This window comes from Schistosoma haematobium, chromosome 1 (genome assembly GCF_000699445.3).
Source record: "Schistosoma haematobium chromosome 1, whole genome shotgun sequence".
NCBI classification, from domain to species: domain Eukaryota; kingdom Metazoa; phylum Platyhelminthes; class Trematoda; order Strigeidida; family Schistosomatidae; genus Schistosoma; species Schistosoma haematobium.
The window spans coordinates 38,812,871-38,836,193 of NC_067196.1; the positions used below are offsets into that span (position 1 = coordinate 38,812,871).

At 31.1% G+C, this 23,323-nt stretch overlaps 1 protein-coding gene across 2 annotated transcripts in view; it reads right to left on the minus strand.

The window, feature by feature from the left end:
• Positions 1–23,323, minus strand: part of MS3_00009662 (uncharacterized protein) — an 81,655-nt gene that overhangs the window by 14,946 nt on the left and 43,386 nt on the right. For both annotated transcript variants that reach the window (XM_051218063.1, XM_051218062.1), the window contains exons 5-8: positions 17,955–18,259; positions 15,370–15,711; positions 10,896–11,608; positions 5,815–5,886 (exon numbers count right to left, since the gene is read on the minus strand). In XM_051218063.1, coding sequence (XP_051074002.1) covers positions 5,815–5,886; positions 10,896–11,608; positions 15,370–15,711; positions 17,955–18,259 — 1,432 coding nt within the window. The remainder of the gene's footprint in view (positions 1–5,814; positions 5,887–10,895; positions 11,609–15,369; positions 15,712–17,954; positions 18,260–23,323) is intronic.

Sequence of the window (23,323 nt, forward strand, 5' to 3'; positions counted from 1 at the left end):
GACGAACAAACAGGAAAGCGCACTCCTATAACTAAGGATTTACAAGTTCCAATGACCAAAAATGAGAGAAAACATGTTAATATTTCAAGTCACAGAAGAGAAAAACACAACGGATAATTAAGAAGTAAACATTAAATCTAAAATTACAAAAATATTCTTAAAAATCTAACTTTTAAACTGAACACAAAGATATAAGAATATCACAATAAGTCGGAAAATGAGCTTAAGCAAATGATTCACATTCGGATTAGCATAGATTAAGTTATTTTTAAATCAGCTAATTGAAGGATCTGTGAATAATATTGTAGTGAATGAAAACTCAGATCCAGGACAACCAATTCACTTTTTATTACAAAATTACAGAGTTCTTTCATAAAATGTGAAAAGCATACATCAAACACTTCATTTGCAAATCATTCATCAAATGTCTCAAACTTCATCGGTCCTTCATTGCTATTACAATTACTCTCTGTTCACATTCCCGTCCTGTTCGATTCCGTCTTTCCAACCTTTGCTGTCAGGCATTCAAATTCTGGTTGTTATATACTACTTGTGTCGGCAGATATAAGTAGCATACACCACAATATTAAAATAATATTTGGGAAAATAAACGGGAATACTTTTTCACGTAGCATCACTGCTATCCTCCTACTCTTATTTACACTAACATTAAATTTTGTTTGAAATTACATATGATCTATCCCAAGTTATTTACAAGTCAACAATTAACTGATTATTAATAATTTTCGATGAAAAACCAGTTGATAATGAGTACAGAGTAAGTCCTTTGAATGGAAAGAATATATATAGGGATGAGGATAAAACAATTTAAACGAACTTCAGCCACTTGTTAGCCAATCAAAAAGTAACCTTGATATATGAGTAGTTCATGGTAAGTAAAGAATAATATTAAAAAAGTTTGACATATTTTACATAAATCTATTGAAGTTTACGACAGTGTATTCTATATGGATATAGACTATCTATCTTTCCGAAACTCTATAAGGATGTCTATAGATTTCTAAAAGTCCTCACATTGTTTTTGGTTTGGGACAAACGGGTGAGAAATAGGAGTTTAAAGTTAAAGTCATCAGGTTAGGGTGTATGTGAACAATGTTGATTTGTATGATGTATACAGTCTAAATAGGAAGACTTGAGCATTTGATACTTTAAACACTATTTTTACTCTATGGTAACAATAAGTAATATTGCTTTATCAATTTGAGCGTTTTGAGCACGATGCAAAAGTAATTTTACTTTTTGTTTTAAGTGATACAAGATAAAAGTCAGTTCTTTCTAAATTTAGTGTGAAAATCCAAAAGTGGTCTGTTCGATTCTGATTGGCTCGTTGGTATAGTGTACTTTTACCAAACATATGATGTGTTATCGGTATATGGTTTCCTGAGGATTATGGAATTTTCAGTTTAAGTCACGAAGTGACCTAAGCTAGATAACCATTCAAAACTAGGAAGTACTGGACATCTGTTTCGTTTTAATATGGGACACTTCAGGAGTGCGAATCTGTGACCCGCCACGAAATATCAGACCCAGGATCTTCGGTTTCCTACGCTCACTTATTAAACCAATACGGAAGTATTACATTGATATTATTCAGATAACTATATTCTCTAGTTTTGGTCTACTTGTGGAATCCTATGATTCATGTGAAATAAAACTGAGTCATAAAGTATGTGTCTAAATATGTACCTAATTAAACGTTTGAATGTATATGTATGCATGTGAGCAAGTGAGTAAGAAAATAAGTATATGTGTGTAAATTGAACCACTAAGTAAATCTAGTTGATAAGAGCCCATCACTGAACTAAACAAATATGTTAAAAAAATAAGTTACACTTTACTGTAACAGATTATAAATTATAATAAAACAATATATACTCCAATCCTGTCCAACCCTTAATCTATATATCTAAGCTACTAAAACAAATGTTTGCACTGGATATTTACCTGGTAAGTTATTTTATATCTCCCAACTAGTCAATTCTAAAAAATGTTCTATCTATCTGTTATAAAATGAAATCAGGGTCATTAAATATGCAACATAAATGAAAGACAAGCTATTCGATCCAATTTAACTACGACAACAATAGTTCAATTCATTTTGTATTGTTTTTTGAGTCTTCCCATTGATGTTAAGGTCTGCAGTTGATCAGTCTCTTATTGGCATATGTGCATCCTGTGCGGATTGCCTTAAGTCACAAGCGTTATGAGAAGAGATGGATGGTGGTTAGTAGTGGAATCCAGAACTTCTACATGTTGAACAGTTCTACGGTTAGACACAAGGTTTAGTTTATTAAAATAAACCGTCCGATAAGTCTAGAAATTTATGTTGGTTACAGGGTTCATGGCATTTCGAAATAGTAAGTTGTAGAAAATGACTTTTTCTGGCGGAAGATTTTATGAGGTGTTATGAAGGACATTAGTAGAACTAATGTATCAGAAAAGATTGTCGAACTCTACATTTTAAGTAAAAACCATTAAATAGAAAATGATGATATGTGTATGTTCGAATTCTTTTCTCATATAAGATTACTAGTTACGGGTGTTTACTTAGATGTTCGAGCATTTGACTTCCAGGCAATAAATTGCAGATTCCAACTTCCCACCTATCTCAGCCTTGAAATGCTGGTGGTATAACTGGTCCTCAAGCGGAAAATGTGTCTTATCTGTGACAGCTTATGTTTAGATTCCGTGTTTTGGATTTAAACAGTATTAGTTATTAGCAATAAGTTCCCAGTAGCACCTAACAGGCATATCCAGCTGAAGAGTCCCAAATAGGACGAAATGCATGTCCTGGATTCCACTACTAACCACCATCCATCTCTTCTCATAACGCTTGTGACTTAAGACAATATCTAGGCAATACGCACAGAACGCACATATGTCAATAAGAGACTGATCAATTGCAGTCATAAACATCAATGGGAAGACTCAAAAAACAATACAAAATGAATTTAAACTTCACCCCATTGTATAAGCTATTGGCTATCAAGATTCAGTAACTAAGTGGATAACATGATGGCGTTTGAAGCGAACAGCATTTGGCCTGAGTCCTGGAGTGAACTTCAATTCTGAGATACAGGTATGTCCAGCTGACAAGTCCCAAAATATGACGAAACGCGCTTCCTGGATTCCATTGCTAGCTACCATCCCTCTTTGCTTACAATGGTTCAATGTTTTCTGAGATAACTTAAAAATGACTTGAATGTCAGAGCAGAAAAGTGTTCCATAGAAAAAGGAAAAGCAGAAAACTATCTATCCACCTTTTTGGCTTCAAACCTACAGACAAATAGATTTGAGTGAGTCTATTATTCAAAAAAAACAATCAAGCATAATATTCAGTAGTTGAAGTGAAAATGAAATTTGGTTAGTAAATCGATTTTATTGGCTCAGTTAATAGATTATAAAACAAGACTTTTATAGGCCTTTTTTAAGTTAGAATATTAACAATCTCCAAATTTTCAACTCTAACCATTATCCTTGTATATAATAAGTAATTTGTTTGTTTAGTGTTAACTGATACGTTGGATACTGGATTCTCACTCATTAATCAGTTTGACAAATCGTACTGACATTGAAAATGTTTATTTAAACTAAGACTTAGGCAAACCAGCGTAAATACATTCTTCCGATAACAATAAGAGAATAGAATAGAGAAACAAACAAATTAATGCAAAGTACATATTTGATGAACAAAGAATCCACGGTTAAGAATGAATATATATATATATATATATATATATATATATATATATATATATATATAACACAACCGATGCCAATCATTTCATCTTACATCTCAAGTGGAATTCTCTTTTAACTATCTTTACATAAAAATAAGTACAAATGCATATTTTGAAATACAATAATTATTTTATTAGAAATGAAAGTATTTTTGAAAACACCTTTACAGTCATCTATAATTGTTAAATTACAGGGCTAAAAGAAAACTTGGCAATTGGAAATATGAATGACAGAATGTTAACTTGTTGATTTAAGGGTGATACATTTTAATGAGGCCTGAAGGTTTCGGGTTCGATCGCTGGTAAGTACATGTGTGCGCAATGCAACTATATTCCATATTAGAACAAATTATTTGTCCAGTACATCCTGGTTTCCAACATTTATAGAAACAAAGTTGATCCACGACATAAAATGTTTTTAGATCTGTATATTTATTGCAAAACTATTGAGTTATCGGAAGAAAACTGATTGAATAGTTCTTGGAGCTAAGTAAATTAGTATGAAGGGATTTACGAAAAGTTAATGATATTACACAACTACATAAAACGAGGTAATTGTTTTCGCACTCTTCTCTGTACTGCAAAATAGGAAGTTTAAATACGGTTCTTAAACGAGGTTTTAATAAATCCCGTAGATTATATTAAATGGATAATCTAGTGTTCACAATCATGGATATACTACACACATTGTTAAATGAAAGATACGATTCATTTTAGAGTTTTACAATAACAAGTAAACAGTGCGTAAGGTTTCGCTTATAACATCATTGTGATCGAATGCGAGTCAATATTTACCTCATGATTTTCGTTTTACAACATTTATTTTCAAGAATAAAACAGAAATATATGGAATTTTGTAGCCTAATTGTTTATTTGTTATGAAATCAATGGGCGATAACCATTAGAGGGATTCGAAATTTATTACATACGTGATGCTTATATATATATATATATATATATATATATATATATATATATATATATATATATAGTGCAATCCTCGTTTCATTCTTTTTTTCTTCTAAAGTATACGCGTACTTTGTTTTATAATGCACTCATACTCGTACTCTCAGTCAGTTATGGAAAATAGCTTACGCTATCCACAATTACGATAATTTATTAAATTAACATCTTTCAAAACCTATAATAAATTGTCTCTACACTGACAACTAGATATGATTCTATTCATAATAATACGAAAAATAGTAATAGTAGTAATAATATTAATGATAATGATAACGACAGAGTACACTAAAATGAAAAAATCTGTTGTTATGATACACTCCAGAGTTCAAATCGAATACAAACTATTCATTTTCAATAGTTTTCTTCAGAAGTTTAAGTCATTTAGTTGTGAACAACATGAAGTTTGGTAATAAGTACGCATTAGTTCAAGTTGATACATTTCACAACAGTACAGGAAGAGGAAATAAAAATGAGTAGGAAATTTGAAAATAACATGAGCAGTAGTGAAAATAAAACATAAGAAACATATTTTCGTAAGGAATGTTGATGAAGTAATGAGTTAAAATTCGAAGATAATATTAAAACTCAAGATTTAGGGGAATATTAAAATTAAATTTCACCAATGTTGCGCCGTATCGCTTAAGGTCCCCAAACAAAAATTACGATTATCCTGACTTCAACCAACAAACCAGTACCTCTTAACATACATTAAACTAATATTTCATGACTTCATATACTGTTACCGTATTTTGATCTCCTAGCACTCAAAAGTTTTCCAATCTATTCTTCTGTTGTTCAACAACGCACGTTGTGATAGGTTGTGTTTAGGAAGCACATACGTGAACCACTTAGGATTGGTTAATATATCATTCATCTATTTAAAGTCAAATCAAGAATCAAGTACCGATTCGCTATTTTATCTTAAGTTATACTGTTGGTAATTCCGTTGCAGACGGAAGTGTAGAATAATGGTTTTAAACATTATAAACCAGAAAACTAAATCTAGATTAAATCGATGTCATATAAGACGAAATAAACGTTCTACAGAATGCATATATAGAACGAGGTGAAACCAAAAAAAACTTACTTTGACACCCATACTCCATGAACCATTATAAGCGTAATCATATTCACCGTTGTTTTCTGTTTTTCCACTTAACTAAATAATAAACCAATAGAAAGAGATAAAATAAGATTAGTACAAACTGCCAGTAACAACAGTTTAAGATTACCCATTTAAATTACAGAAAAGAGAATTTTAAAGAAGAATCCTAGGATAGTTTAGTGAAAACAAAATGAAAGAACTTCAAAAACTAATTATAGGCTGTAATGAATTCCATTGATTGGAGTTAAAACAAGTGATAACTTCCTTTTACTACTGAACTATATATAAACAAATAAACACGTATACTTAATTTTTGTTATCCTTCAAAACCGGAGAAAGAATATAAAATATAATTCATAATCCACTGAAGTTTATAAACAACAATTTCATTTTACAACAGTGTAGCAAATACTGACCCCACTGTATGAACAGCTTAACAATAATAAATTCAATGATTGAGACATTGTGTGAAACTTAACGCTACATTTCTCCAATAAGTCAAGAATTGTAACCAAAGTCAGATCTATGCCCCGTTGATTACAAGCAACAACAACAACAACAAAAACACTAAATGGAATCCGTCGTTGAAATGTCGAAGTATCCCCACTGAATTGAACGATATAACAAAATCATTAAAATTATTATATGTTTACGTCAAAATTCTTAGTATTATCTATTTGGAGAATTACAAATAGCAAAAAATTATAATTGTATTGACCAATTTATTAAATAGATAAAATTTATGAAAGAAATCTCGTAGATCACTTTTGGCATGGATACTATATATTTGTAGGACACGAATAAAACAGATATCCAAGGCATATTAATGGGTTTGCATTATTTTTGCTTAGAATCCTTTTTTCAATAAAAACTTTTCAACTACTCATTATCAGTGTTATTTCTGGTAGATTTCAGTTGACCAATGAACAGCATTGATTTACAATATTATATTGTACAATTTTTAAAACATTGAACTGACCACCACCACCACCATCTGGATGGTGTAAATGATTGATAATGATGTTTTAACCATGAACAGAAGTAGCGTTTACAGCATTCAGGAGTGGAGGAAATACACGGAAATTACAACGAATGATTTCTCAGTTTGATAATGACTGAAAGACGAATTACTTGTACCAGTCTTTTTTTAGACTTACTGATTCAATTTACCATGTGTAACAATTTGCATTAACCGATATTAGAAAAATTTACTTTTCCATATACATGAACATTTAACAGGATGGCTAAGCAAAAGTGTAGCTTTGCAATGTAAAAAATGTGAACTAATAACAGGCCAAAGATTAGTCACTTATTATCAATAATCTGCCGTGCTGAATAATTTATTGAAGGCAGTTATACTCCTGATTACACAAATGGCAGAATCCAATGTCATACGAATAAAATGAGTTGGAAGGTGGATTTAAAAAATAGATTTTACTTCTGTCTTTACACCAGTTATCTTATGAAACCCAACCAATTGATGATCAAATACGCTGTAAATAAAAACTATTTTCCCTTACCGACTTTGAATTATCACTATTTAATTTTATCCATCCAGTTTGATGCATATCACAAAATATATTGCGAAGATTGACTTCACATTCATCCTATTTTTAACGCTTGTTTAGTACACGTCATTTTATCCACATTACGCAATCTCTGATTGAACATTTGATTTATTCACTAATTATACAATTGTTTTATTAATCTCCATTTATTCATCTGACAATCTTCCCTCATTAATAATCTGTCTAAAGTAATATTGATCTACAAACTGTTTTTTAACTTATGGTCTTCAATTTACGTTTTGTATTTAAATATTTATTCCAAAAATGTGTATTCGTCTCAAGCCTAATTGTTTTAATTTTTCGATTAATCTACAGTTTAAAAAACTGATGAGAATCTATTGAAAAGAACTTTTTCATTCATTCAAATATCTTTCCGTACAACAAAATGACATCAAAATTGATTCTTACATCTACGTCCCATCAAAAAAAAGTGCATCTAAATGATATAATACATCATAAACACTAAGAATGAATAACATCAAATCCTAAAAACAGTTATCAACCGTAAGACATAAATGTTAGGGATTTTGAGGCAGACATAAGAAAAAAATTGATATAATAGTTACTAAAGTTACAAACGCTCAAGTAGCACAATCGACTATATCTTGTCTTGTGATATTATGTTTTTGCAAGTGATCAACAGTTAACCGACCATATTATCTCAGACACTAATAATAGTTATCACTGATAAAAATAAGGGGAAAATATTACTAGTTAACCAGAACAAATTACAAATGCACATAAATACATGCATCCATACACCATGAACACTAATGATGAAGATAAATAAAAAAAACCAATTCACGTAGAATTATGCAAAAAAAATCTGAACGAATATAAAAACTACAAAATGAACTACATAAGCATTTAAGGATAGATTGGAATTTTACAAAAACAACACAGTTATATTAACTGAAATCATTAGGCTTGTGTTGAACCATAGTGAAAAAGCATAACCGGACAAAATAATAAGTATTCATTGATTAGATTAATTTAAAACAAGTAATTATTTTGTTAATAAATGCTCACAAAAAGGAGAAAAGAGAGAATCAAATTCATGCTGAGTGTAAATTCCGATGTGAATATTAAGCACGGATACACAAGTGAATTCATCTGTCGAGTATCAAAACGGGACGAGACGTATTCTCAGTAATTCAATGCTAATCAATAAAAAAATTATAGTCAGAATAGTCAATTCAGGTTATACAGAGCCTTCTGCTTAAAGAATCATGTACTGAAAAACTGACAGAACAGTTCGGCTTTTAATGCTGCATCAACAGTGAGAAAATATGCACCCTTCGCAACTAATTAATCACTGCATGTTTAATTTTAACCTGTCATTACTAGGTTATTCTTAATCTTGTGAGTGTAAGCTTGTTTTTATTTTTGTTTTAGTCAAACGATCAATTAGTAAGAAGTAGTTTACTTCTTTTGATGGTACTCCTATAATAAACTTTAACAGAATGATAAGCATAAACAAGAAGTCAAGATCAGTGAGTTCAGGCAATGTTGAGTTGAACAATATCGTAAATTGATCGAAGTTAGATCTGTAAACCGTTAGGTTATCTCGATACCTCAAGGTCCTGGATTCGATCCCCGTTGTAGTTGTGAGTGCTTACTATCAACAAATCCCACACTAAAACGAAGCAGTTATCCAGTCCTATCTGCTTTCTAATGATTGTTCGACTAATAACAATCTATGCTATAAACTATGAAAATTCAACAATCTTTACAAACCCCAATAATAAATATAAAATGGTAAAACAATTCTTGATTAGAACCGATGATTTTTCTAATAAAAATCTCATTAATTCATTTTATACATTAAAATAATTGGTAATCTTTATCTTCCTAATAAAATTAAAGTATTACAGTTTGTCCGTTGTATTTTATTATTTAAATTGTAAAAAATATACTAACAGAACAATATATATGATAAAATGATTATTTAATATCTGCCATTAACCTAACTAATATCTAATGTTGAATTTTTCTCTTAAGAAAAAATAAAAAAAATAAAAAGGAAACAATGTAAAATGAAACAAATGAAATGTAGCAATCATAATTATGTATGAATTAATTACTCTCAAGTGACCATTACAGATTATGAAATGTTACAAGAGAAAAGCAAATCGACGATTGTATAACATAGTAGCATTAAAAAATGTAATATTATAAAATAGAAAAAAGAATAAAACCATATGGTAGAAACAAAATAAAAGACATAAATTGAATTGATGAAGAGAATTCGAGAATGAATCGGATACTTTTGGTGGTGCTCCCATAGGGCATTAGATTGTTGGTCTGTGTATATGACGCTCTATTTATATAGTATAGAAGTTACTAGACAGATCTAAGTTAAATAATTTTGTATTTAAAAAAAAGGCTTGAGTTAATTATCGGTGGAATGTACTGGCGAGTCAAGGATATTATGGTTGAAAAACTTCCTAGCTTAATTAGAAGTATAAATGGTGTGTAAACTATTGTATTACACCTCAGACAGCTTACAAATCTACATATGCATGTGAAAAAAACATATAGGGCAAACAAAAAAGGGTTGATCACGATGTATCTAAGTGGCTGGGGAAAAAAACAAAGTTCAATAGTCCAAAAAGAGCAGATGATAAACACTCATTTTTTTCCACTGCTAAAACCAAATTTGAGAAACAAGTCATAAGCTGAATCTCAATTTAACCTTTGTGATCTTTGTATGAACGTTGCTAAGGATGAAGAACTTCTATTTTCTCAAAGCTTAACTTATACGAAAGATCAAACTTCATCATGTATCTTCGAAAGGCATCTGTATTTACAGTAAACCTACTCTGATAATACTGATTACATTCTGATGTCCAAATTGTTTGAAATGTATTGCTCTAATATATCGCATGATTTTGATAAATATAGTTTTCTCATTCCATTTCCCTAGGTTTATCAAACGGACTAACATTTTTAAAGTATCATACTCATTCTTACATTCATTAGTGATATTGAAGATTATAGTCACATTAGTAATAACCTCCTAAATTTTATCAATGAATAAGTAATGTGGTTTCCTCAACTCACTACATATAAGCGTATATATATATATATATATATATATATATATATATATATATATATATATATAATATTTATACATATTCTACTTAACAGCCTCCTGTCAAGAGATATTTTCAAAAATGACAGAAAAAACAAATACTTACTAGTACTACATAAATACTATTAAATCCTGTGAAATGGTAACTTCGTACGATTAAAGCACATCGCTTTCAACTGGTAAGTGGCAGGTTCGAATCCCACCCACCTAATTTTAGTTCAATCGACCGGATAGTATCGTTAGCCGTTGCATAACTACAGTGCAGGTCAAAACTGAACACATAAAATCTGTACTTAATACATGAGTGAAACATATCTATAAGTTCTCGTAACATTTCGATGACACACACATACAATAACATAAAATCGCAAGTAAAATATAATATTTATGATACATACCACCATATGACTAGAATTATTACTAATTAGTTCATCATGACGAAATGAACCATTAGTTGATTTTCGATCCAATTTATCCAAATGTACTAGTCTTGTATCCACCACATGATCTGCACGATTTGATGCATCCACATGATTAGTAGTGGTCATTACTGATATTAATTCAGAATTACTAGTTGAATTTATGAGTTTATCATTTGAACAAGAAGAAGATGAAGAAGACGAAGAGGATGTCGATGTTGAAATATTCAACAATTTCAAATGAGATTCAATAGAGTGAGAATCATCAGTTGAATATTGCCTATTATTATTACTATTATTATCCAGTGACAAAGGTTGCAACGGTGAAAAATTTGAATTATTATTTCTAATTTTATTTCTATTGTAAACAGAAACAGGAGATATTGGGATATTTAAATCATGATTATTTGTAGAGGTATTGGAAGGCATAGAAAAAGGAAGTTGTGGAATGTAATTTTGAACATTTGATGATAGCGGAATAATTGATGGTAGACGTGATACACCGACACCAAGTTGACGAGCTAATTTTAAATCCCAAGCTTCTTCATAAGTTGGATAAGAATTGGGTACATTAGAACGTCTACGACCGAATCCATGTGAATTATTTACTTTATTATTCATTGAATTTTGTAAATCTGCAGAATTTGTCTTAGACAAGTTTATCAATTGATTCGGCTCACTGGGAATAGAATCTGTAAAGAGAAATAAATAAAAAGTTTGACAGAGAACGGTGATGAGTTTTTGTCTTAAATGAAAGTTGACCAAACTTTTGTCAAGAACAAGAAAAATTAACACACTGACTAGGCGAAAAGATATTATCAAAAACTCGTTTTGATCATGTCTTATAAAATCAAACTCCTATTGTTATTACAAAAAAGTCTCTGTCATGATCGTACACCCATGAGACTGTAAAAAGGAAAAAACATCATAAACTGAGAACTAAATTACTGAAAGTTGTGAAAAAAAAAAAAAAAAGGAAACAGACATTTACTCAAAAATGAGCTTAGGTCAAATTAATAAACACTTTCGTCATGTAAACAACTGGTTAACATTAAAAATAATGAATAGTTTAACGAACAGAAATTTTGTTGAATATCTAAAACGTTTTACATATATTGAAGGATAATGTCTATTGTTCATCGACCAAGTGTTATGGAATTTCTAAGCATTTTTATGATATTATTTTACACATTTCTTCAAATAAGCAAAATGTTTTTTTATTCATTGAACTAAATTCCATACAACTGTAATAAAGTATATGGTTAGACGTTTAATCTCACTTTCATATTTTACGAGAATATCAGTAACAATAAGACATATCTTGTGATCGATTTGAATCATGATCATCAACATTACTGTCTAGTTTAGTAATAGTGATTAAATACAATTTTATCAGTGATTTCCCTAGTTTAAATATACTGATAGTAATCAATCAATGAGTTGGCCATAACAATGAAATATTATCGCAACTGCAAATGAACAAAAGTAAATTATATGGATGACCGGCGAGACTACAATTTATGGACGAACCAATCACGCATAAGATATAAGGTCTCGGATTTTGGCGCGAAACTCACTCATCTATTTGGGTAAATAGTTTTGGCATTTTATAGACGATGTCAGTTCGTGATGAAAACACTAAATCTAATTTGTAAGCTTAATCATCAACTGTAAATTGTAATTCTAATTCCTCACACATGTTCATAACCCTCATTTCGTCCTGGTTATTAGGTGGACACTCTCAAATCCAGTCTAGCATCGCTGAAAGGTCGTCGTTCATAAATTATAGTCTCACCGGATGACCTGTTATTCAGTTAAGGGTACGTAGTGAATAAAACAATAAATCCTTGATTAAACAATAACAATAATTAATGAGTTTATAGGTATCAATGCCAAGGTTGAAATTGATAGTTTCAAATAAATTGAGCATTGGGTGGAAAGTTAATAGTAAATTTTGTTATATAATAATATTTTGTTATATTACAACGAATAGAAAAATTGCATTTCTGGCGTTTCATGGCTTGATGTAAACCACTTCTTCGGAGTAATTAAATAAGTGAATTCGGCTATTTTTCTCCATATATTATTCAATTACAAAATTTGTTGTGTTTTTTTTTACTGACTAAGAATTATCAATATAGGGTTGTGGAGAGTTCTGAGTTTTAAGTGGGATCATAAACCGAAGAGCCTCATAGTAGGACGAAACGGACGTCCAGTGCTTCCAAGTCTTTAAATGGTGGTCTAACACTGATCAGTTCATGATCTCAATGACTAAGAATTGGCTGAAAAATTGTCACGATTATTTTAAGCTTGTCGCGATAGTATATATCAAGTTTCTTATACACTGTATGTCCATTAGTATACATACACATATTTCCCTTCAACTCAATTGTTTACGTAGAATTTAATTGAATGAATTTATACATTGTATCTCGTAGATAATATTGTAGTTAACAAAGAACTCAGGTAGGAGGAAACGAATTAATTGTCTAAAGCAAAATTACAGTGTCTTCGTAAAATATGATATTAAATCCATCATTTTCACATCTTCCATCAATTGTCTCCTCATTGTTACTTCATTTCAGTTGTTATTACAACTACTCTCTGTCTATATTCCTGTTCTCTCCAATTATATATTGTCAATCTTTTGTTGGCATGCATTCCACTTCCGATTGGTGCTACCTACTACTTATATCTGTCAACATAAGTAACATACACCACAATCGTCCTATCTTGAGGTGAAAGTCACTTGTGGGGTCGTTCTGCTCACCGTGTAGCTTGTTTCTTTGTCTCAGTCAGTGCTTCGCCTCCCAATGAAATGTCGAGCCGCCAGCGCGCTAACCTCCGTAGCAATGTCAACCTCTCGGGTCATCTAAGTCCAATATCCGCCCAGCACCCGGGACGTCAAACTCCTGCTCTCCAAAAACCTGTCGAGTCATCTACACCCGATGTCAGCTCAGAAATCAGACTCACAACATCTCCCCATCAACAGCGACTGCTTCAGCCAACGCCGCCCCACCAGAGCACTCCACTCGACGTCTCATTGTCGCACCAACTGGCGATTCCTTTCCCAGACCCACAACTGCACTTTCCTCTCCCCCCCTTTGACAGAAAAATTACAGAATGCTTTTGCAAAATACGAAAACCGCACTTCAACTTTCGATTTGTGTTACATACTGCTTATATCTGTCAACATAAGTGGCATACATCACAATATGAGCATGTTACAAATACACTCATGATAAATAGTAATTACTTATATCTGTACTATTATAATCATTTTTAAAATGTCATTAGAAACTAACACTTTTTCTCAGTTTACTCTAAACAATCCCGATGTATTCAGTCTTCTATATTTCACTCATCATATTAAACAACGAATCTATTTAGGAGGAAACAAACTACAACAGAAACATTTGTATCCAGTGGCAAAAAAAAAACGAAACAATGTTCATATTAAGACATATTCTCGTTGATAAATGAATAAAATAGTTATCACTTATTATCAAAATGAACATATCCAAATACTAACCCCTTCTCACTGTCCTTCTATACACGTATGATTTGACAGTTAATCGATCTCTTCAACTGAAATCATGAATATTATTTACATTAGAATTAATCCTCACCTCTGTAAACAGAAATGTAATGCGTACAGAACTATTCCAACTATAAACGTGGAACAACAGTCATACGGTAGCAATGTACTACTCTGATCCATTACATCAACAGTAAACATTATGGATAATGTATATCAAAATAGGTCAAATTGAAAATGGCATAACATTTCATCTATATAAATTGGTTGTTTGGATCCTCCCACTGATGTTTAGGACTGCAAATGATCAGGATGATTCTACTGCAAGTCACCTTCCATCCCTGAGTAAAATGTTTGTAACTTGATGGCAGTATTAATGCAATCCGCACAGAGTGTACATATGCCAAAAGAAACTGATCGATTGCAGTCCTAACCATCAGTAGGAAAACCCAAAAAACCAATATAAGTGAATTACAATTCACCCCATTGCATACACAAATGACTACTGGACTCAATAAGCTAAGTGGATAATGCGATGACATTTGAAGCGAGCAGTAATAGGTGCGAGTCCCGGGATGAACATCAAATCGGACGCAGACACATCCAGCTGATGAGTCCGAAGAAAGACGAAAAGCGCGGCCTGGATCCCACTCCTAGCTACCATACATCGCTACTTAAAAGGCATGACCTCTAGTCATGAAATATCAAAATTTAAAAAATTCAGTGGAAGAAATGATATTTAACATATCATATAAGGCTTAGAGTAGAATGAACAGTAACCATCACTTCCTTAACCGCTTGTCTGACCGATTTCCTATGATTGCTATCCAAGTATTGTGTGTATAAAGACTAAACAAATATAAAACTATACAACTCAGTATAATATTTTTATTTCCTAAAATAAATAAAACATACTTGGCTGTTGATCACCGTTTACATGACAAGACTGATTTTGTAGAGAACAATCAGAAGAATCTGACTGAAGTTCAGTTGAAACACAAGATGAACCATCTGTTGTAGAAATACTAGTTACAGGAATATTTCGATTAGTAGAAAAATTATCAATGCATGTAGTTGTATGGGTGGTAACGGTGGCAGTTATGCAGACATTAGACATGGATACCGATGATTTTGACTGGATAGGGGTTTTAACATGAACTTCATTTTTTCCAACTACACCACGAGGAACACGTGCAAAAGGGCTGGCTGGATGATGTGTAATAACAGTATTACCACGTGGAGAACTGGCAAAACAAACTGTATAAATTTAAAAACAAATAATAGTGAACATTTCTTCCTTTCCGTTTATTATATTAATATTCACACAGCTTAATATTGTTATGATCTGATGTATACAAATATTTCATAAAAATGTACTTAGATAAAAATAAATGTGGATTTTGTTAAAATAAAGTAACTGCGCAAACTGTATCGGTTTTTTATTTTACAAATGATCAATGTTACAAAAACATATTAGACAACATAAGTTATGAGGTTGAAGTTAATGATAAAAGGATAGGTCAACAAATCACAAAGAATAAAATTAGGGATATTTTATTCAAGTATGATCATTAATACAGTGCAGACTGGACTATCTTATTTATTATTATTTATTTGAACACACAAATATTGGTACAAGGAGGCACCAAATACATATGCACTACACAGATCTCATTTGATTTGTGTGAGGGCTGTGATACTGCCCGGGTGCCCAAACCGAAGCAGGTGGTTATTTAGGGGACCTCTACACCCGGAGCCTTCGACCTGAAGGTCTGATCCATAAGGCAGTGGAGCATCGTAAGGAGATGTAGTCCCATGGTAGCCAGCCAGTGACCAACGATTGGTTCATGCACCATTTGTTCCTTCAGGATCCTGAATCCCATGTTCACCATTGTTTTGGAATCAGGGTTTTCCAACTCCCCTAGGTGGACTCTCCATATCCGCCAACCTAGTTGAAGTGCCGGACATTCACTTTTCATCCTCCCAATTTCGTAAACAACACCTCCACCACGAGAAGGCAGTGTGTAGGACTTCCCTGGCAGTGGTTATGTACACTCGAGAGGGAGAACGAACTCTCTGAAACACTTTATGAATAATTGAGTAATTTGGAAGTAATATTTTGATGAATACATATTCTTCCTTGTACTATTTATTAAAAATCAGTAATGAACTTTCATTCAAGTTTCAAACATTGGTGTCTCTACTGAAGTTTGATAGATGCCTGTCATTTTAGAATATGCCTTTCAATGTAAGACCTCACTTTAGTTTTGTGATTTTAATCCAATAAAGAAACTGTAGTATAATGTGTACAACAAGATTAAATAGTTGTAGACTAAGTGAAATAAATAAAAACCCTACCAAATAAGTAAGATACGTAGACAACTACTTAATTCATTCTCTAGTAGATTACTTAAATCTATACAGGCTGATTAGTATTTGACCAATAAAAACGTCAGAATGAGTTTGTAAGTATCATTACGAAGATTGGACCTGATGATTTTAAATCAATTAAGGTATTGAGTGAGTTCTTTATAGTGTTAATAATCTTAGTAATATAATTGTATCATTACAATAAGTCAAAAAGTTTAGTTCTCTAAAAAAGCAACTTACACTAGGCTGTGAAACGTCAGAAATTCAACTTTCTACACTATTACTCTGTTATTAATATGAAAGTTTTGCATTTTTCGCGCGTACATAACAGAGTAGCTGGTTAATTTTGAAAGTAAATATTCAAAAAGAATATAATAATAACTAGAGTGAGAACGAAAGACACTGAAAGATTTAAAGTGTAATTTAAGCCGTTTTATTAAATTTGATACTTTTTTACATGATAATGCATACTAATAAGGAATGAATTAGAATTTACTGTAGAAAAAGTTCTATAATGCCTGTAAACAGTCTAGAATAATATCTAATTCAGATATTTCCTATTAATCAGTAATCAAATTAACTATGAATTAGATATTGGTTCCTATTACCTTGTCATGGAAGTTTGATCTAAATTCTGGGTCACCAGTTTTCCAAACGTGGATTTTATGACCATACATTTACCTGTTTGAAATTTATTTTAATTAACTTATTATGTCTATCAACAACGTGTAATTAGGTGTTTCTACAGAATATTAACAACTCATCCCGAATTTAATTACTAAGAAACTTAAAAAGTACCATGACAATGGTTGTTTTTCGTTTCGAGAGACAAGAGGCGATACTTATTGGATTGATACAGTATATACATTCGGTGACGAGAAAAAGATGTCTTGCAAGCAACACTAATCATGAACAATAACAGTGCTTTCTGGCTTTTACTGGTGGTCAGGCTAAGTTCAGTTCGTGAGTTAAGCTATGAAGACTACAAATGAACAGAAACGTTTTTGTACATATTTTTGGAATATTCACAAATTAAACGCTCATGAAACGGTACAAAGAGAAATTTCATTCTAAAATTTCGATTACGAATGGTTCACACTACGATGAATACGTTTAATCATAAAACTTACCATTTGACAGTGAAGTACTGTTATTTTTTGATTGAATACTAATTGCATTGCTGACTGCATTAGTTTCACCATTATTAATATTATTGTTAATTGAAGACAGTGGTGAAACAGAATGACTATTACCATTTTTACATTGAATTGATTCAGATTTAGTATTTATAGAATGATGATGAAGAAGGATTGGACTAGAAGTCACATTTGTTATTAATGTCTTCCGAGAATCGACATTATCATTATTATTTGTACAATGGTAATTAGGATGATGATCAGAATAGTTGTTGTTGCCGCTATAATAATTGCATGAACTGAAAGAATATAAGGAGGGTTTATATGAAATATGAAATATAAAGAGTACACTAAGTAAAAAAAACGAATGAAACACTATTGCACACTTGCAAAAAAATAAAAGTTCTCACTACTTCTTGTTCAGTGATAATTATCTTCACCAATATGACATACAGAATAAATTTTTGGAATTAGTTCACATAGGATGTTTGTCTGTCCATCATGAAATTGATATTCAAGTGTTTAGTAAACAGTCTTCTATAGAAAGCTTTATTCAAAGTGTATCCTCACTTTGTAATGGTTTATTGCATGCCAAAAAATGGATTGTCTAATAGTAACAAACTCAACTATGTTTCACGACTAAAACTTCAACTAGACCGTATTACTATTTAAAATGTCAGTATAGGGTTGTGGGGGTTGTTGAGATTTTTTAATTAAGATCATGAACCGAACAATGTTAAACCACCATTGAAAACCTGAAAGCCCTGGACGGCCGTTTAGTCCTAGAATGGAACTACTCGGCAGTACGCACCCACGATTTTGCACACGGGGCTCGAACTCAGGATCTTCAGTCTCACGCACGAACGCTTTACCTCTAGACCACTGAGCCGGCTGGCATCCAACGGTGTTAATGTCTAACTTCAACCGATCCGCAATATTGCGCGATCGTCCACCATTGTTTTCAGTGAGTAACTGTTTCACGCCTGACACGGTTGAACTCCACCAGTCATGGCTTCTCACTAAAACTGCGATAATTACCTATTAGAACTATCCATTAGTGAGTTTATTTATGTATTAAATTTATTGTGGTTTCTGTTCATTTGACTTTTGAATTAATCGACCATAATTTTTGCTCGGTATAACATGAATTTGTATTACTTAATCCATTGTGATTTTTTATTTACTAAACTTTTGTTCAGTATAGTAATAAATTGTATCCTGTCTGTAATCATTTGTTTAAATGACAGCTGTTCGGTTTGATAATTTCTGTAATTAATAATCACTAAATATAATTAGTATATAACTGATTAAACTGGGATGTAATTTAATTCATCGAGAGTCTTTAGTAATTAAATCTTCCTTTCAAGATTGGTACCTTGGAGTAGTCCAGAGGCCAAGATAGGAGAAAACTACCATGTCGTAGCTCAGGGTGTGATAAGAATTACTGCTGATACCTCAAAGAATAAAAATCTGAAAAGTCCTTTACAGTTCGACAGATGTAATGTAACTTCTGAGTTGTTGATAAGAGATACTTCAAAAACAAATGATGTTATTTAGATGTACGTAGATAGTTTTCATGATAACCTTAATTCAGCGAAAGAATTACTTTGAAAACTGCTCAGCTGTCTCGTCTCAGTATAAAACTCTTCAGTAGATCCATGGGGTAATATTAAGCCATCAAAATCCGATTCCGACCAAATAATCTAAATGAATAACGGTCACCACAAGATTCTAAGTTCATGTCCTGATAGGATAATGAGTGTGTACTTTTGGAAAATCTTTTATTCGAATTAAAACAGTTATCTTCAATGCTTGATGGTTCTAAATGATTTTCTGGATAAGTTCAATTCAGAATATAAAATATTTTCATATATATATATATATATATATACAGATTTCCAGAAATTTTCTCATTTGAAAGGAATCACTTTGAAATAATGAAAAAAATTATCAATCAAGCGGACGACAGCAAACAAGTTTCTAGCTTTAGTTAAATTTGTTCAGAAATAATGTAAAAACAAAAAACAATTACACTAAAGAATAAAAACCTGATTAGTGAAGAATAAATATTTAAATACTTAAACTAGAAAAAGAATAAAATCAATTGAAATACGTTAGTTTGCTCAATTCTTTACTTTTTACAGTAAAGAAAGCAGTAAAACAACAATGTCAGTCAATAATCAAAAGCATTCGGAACAATGAATTCATAATATTGAATATGATTGATTATTTTACAGATATATAACGTACACTACCTACACATAAACATGCACACCCAAATTCATTTGTATGTTTTGTTTCCTATATAACATCATTTACATTTTGATGCACTGTTTCACTGGTACTTTATTCTCAATTTTATTCGAAACATGATTCATCTTGTTAAGTCATTTGGTTACTAATCTTAAAGCTTAACACTTCGAATTTTACTTTTTGACTTTCTATAGTGATACAAAACTCTACTTCACAACTGATCTAGAGAGTAATGAAGTTTCATCAATTAATTCATTTTGGGCCTTGATCATCAAGAATAATCTGTTTGGTTGTGTTATTCCTTCTCCTCAGTTATTCTTCTGGACCAACTTAGACTAGTGTAGTAAAATCTCGAGAATTCAATAAAAAAAAGCTCGTAAAACCGAAAAATATTAATATATTTTAATCACATTTGTATTGCATTAGTACATTAGTACCGTACTTTTGGTGGCCTTTGAAAATGTTTTCTAAAATTCAATAGAGATAAGTACCAACTCATTACAGTTGAGTTCTGAAACATCCCTATCTGAGCATGACTTCTAGGTAGATCTTGATACGATCAGAAATTAATCAATACTATATAAATATATATCATTTACAAAAAACCAATACACAATCATTAACATAGAAATAATAATAACTAGTGTTAAAAATTATTTGCATAAAGGAATCGATAGTTTTTCTATAGATTAAAATATTACTGATAATTTTATTCGTAATTTGATACTATCTAAATAATCAGTGAGATTTACATTGAACAAAACAAATAAATTTGATTAAATTCAACATTTTGAGACCGTACACATACATATAACATTTATTCAACATGAAATAATAAACAGTAATATTTCAATGGTAATATCAACCATACAGGATGCTGATTTTAATCCTTGTAGTATATGGTTATGAAGAGTTACTACCATAGTCAGATGTCAAGTGATTATCAAATAATATATATTCATGTAAAATAAACATGAAATCGGCAATTGTATAAAATGAGAATATTTAAAGTAAAATCACGATGGGGGGTGGAGTGCCGAAAATTGACAAAACTCATAGGAATTAAGACCAAAGTATCACTCAGAAATGTTACATAAACCTCTGATATCGAATAAAATAATTACATAGAATAAAATTAATTGGTTTATTGATAATATAAGAAAATTAATCAATAAAATGACTAGTGACTGGATATTTACCACTATAATAAAACAAGACAAAATCAATTAGAAATAAGAACTAAGTAGCATTGACCTTAGTTACTCAATTTATCTAGTTACTGGTTAATGTAATGATCTTCACGAAAGTTAAATCTTTCTTTAAGTTATTTAATATAATGAATAAATAGTGAAAGAAAGAAATAATCTAAAAATTTATAACAAAGTAAAAAAACAACTCATTTCTGTTGATTCTTTGTACACAGAATAGTTTACTGAATGTCGGTTGTTATAATATTGCTTTCTTTTCTGGAAATAAACACAATTTCCTTTCGTTCTAGTATAAAAATAACATGCAGTTATACATAAATATATATAATAAAGATTACCATCGTGAGACTTAGAACAACACAAATATAAGTGAACAATATTGTTTTCAATTAGATCGTCCGTCAGGCTGTATTCTAATATAGATAAATATTTACATGTAAATTTTAAACCAATCAAGGCAATTTATGAGTCAATGATCATTATGGAATAGATTGTATGACTATATATAATAGGTAAACAGTGCAAATTGTCAGTAAGAAGACAGACGTACTAGTATTGGTAAGAATAATAAAGTAGCAGAAGTTCTAGTCAATAGTTTAACATGGAAAGTAGGTCAAACGCCAAAAAAAAGTAGACATCAGAATAATAATCGCAAAACACTATTAAAATTAAGTAGCATGAAGTATGTAAATAATTAAATAGTAAAGAATATAAATGGGAGGAGATGAAAGGCTACAAACAAATACGAGGTGTGACAAAAAAAATTTTCTAATGCCAAAAATGTAGAAGACAGAGTCAAAACCCCATTAGGAAATAATGAGGGTACATGATGGAACGTTCGAAATGAATTGGCTTCGTTTACCATATGACCACTGTCAACAAAGTGTGGGGGCAAGGTAGGGCTTAGGATTGTCTTTTTCTGGGCTTTTCCAAACCAAAGTGAGAGATGTTCACTTATTTGTCGGTTAAATTGTATGATAGTACATCCAGTATAGCTACCTTCAAGGAGCTAAAAAATTTTATTATTTTATTACTCTTATCAATACTTATGTACCTGTCTTCTAACTATCAATTTGTAATTTTGCCTACTATATGTCGTTATGCAATCTACACCATAGTGATCATTGACTCATAATAAATTGCCTTGACTGGTTTAAGGTTTTCATGTAAATATTCATGTATATTAGAGTAAAGCCTGATAATGATCGATAAATATGTGAACATGGAAGAATGATAAGAAAAGATGTAGGCAACATGAAAATCAATTTTAAAGATAATAACAATTGTTAATCATTCTATTTATTGGAGATAGTTTACTAAATAGTATGTAAATCCTTTAACACACACACACAAATACATCCCCACATATGTACACACAAATACGATCAGACATTAGATGTCAAGACGAAAACTACCTATAAAACGCATTATAGCATCCAAACTAGAATGAAGTTATCATTCGAGCAATAATCGTGATTGGAAAATAGTGGTATTTCTACCTTATTTAACATAAAATTACAATCCCCATCGAAATTGATGTTGTGTTTATATTTTTATGTTGGATTAAAATAATTTTAGAATTTTGTCCTTTTGTTTTAGAACAAGCAAGATACACTGACGGAAGAGAGTTAACTTCCAAACATTAAGTAATGTAAAACAGTCAACCCAATACAATTTACCAGTAGTAACGAAGCATGTATTTGTGTGTATGTATACATTTGGGGCGACCGAACCAACAATCAACAAGAACAAACAACAACGACTTAATACACTTCAAGTTCATACTTAGGTTATTTTAAGACTTCACAATCAAAGTAAATCAATCATATGATATCTTAAAATAACTATAGCAATACGAGTGAATGAGATTTGACAATTATGACTCAATTACTATTTTTCTTC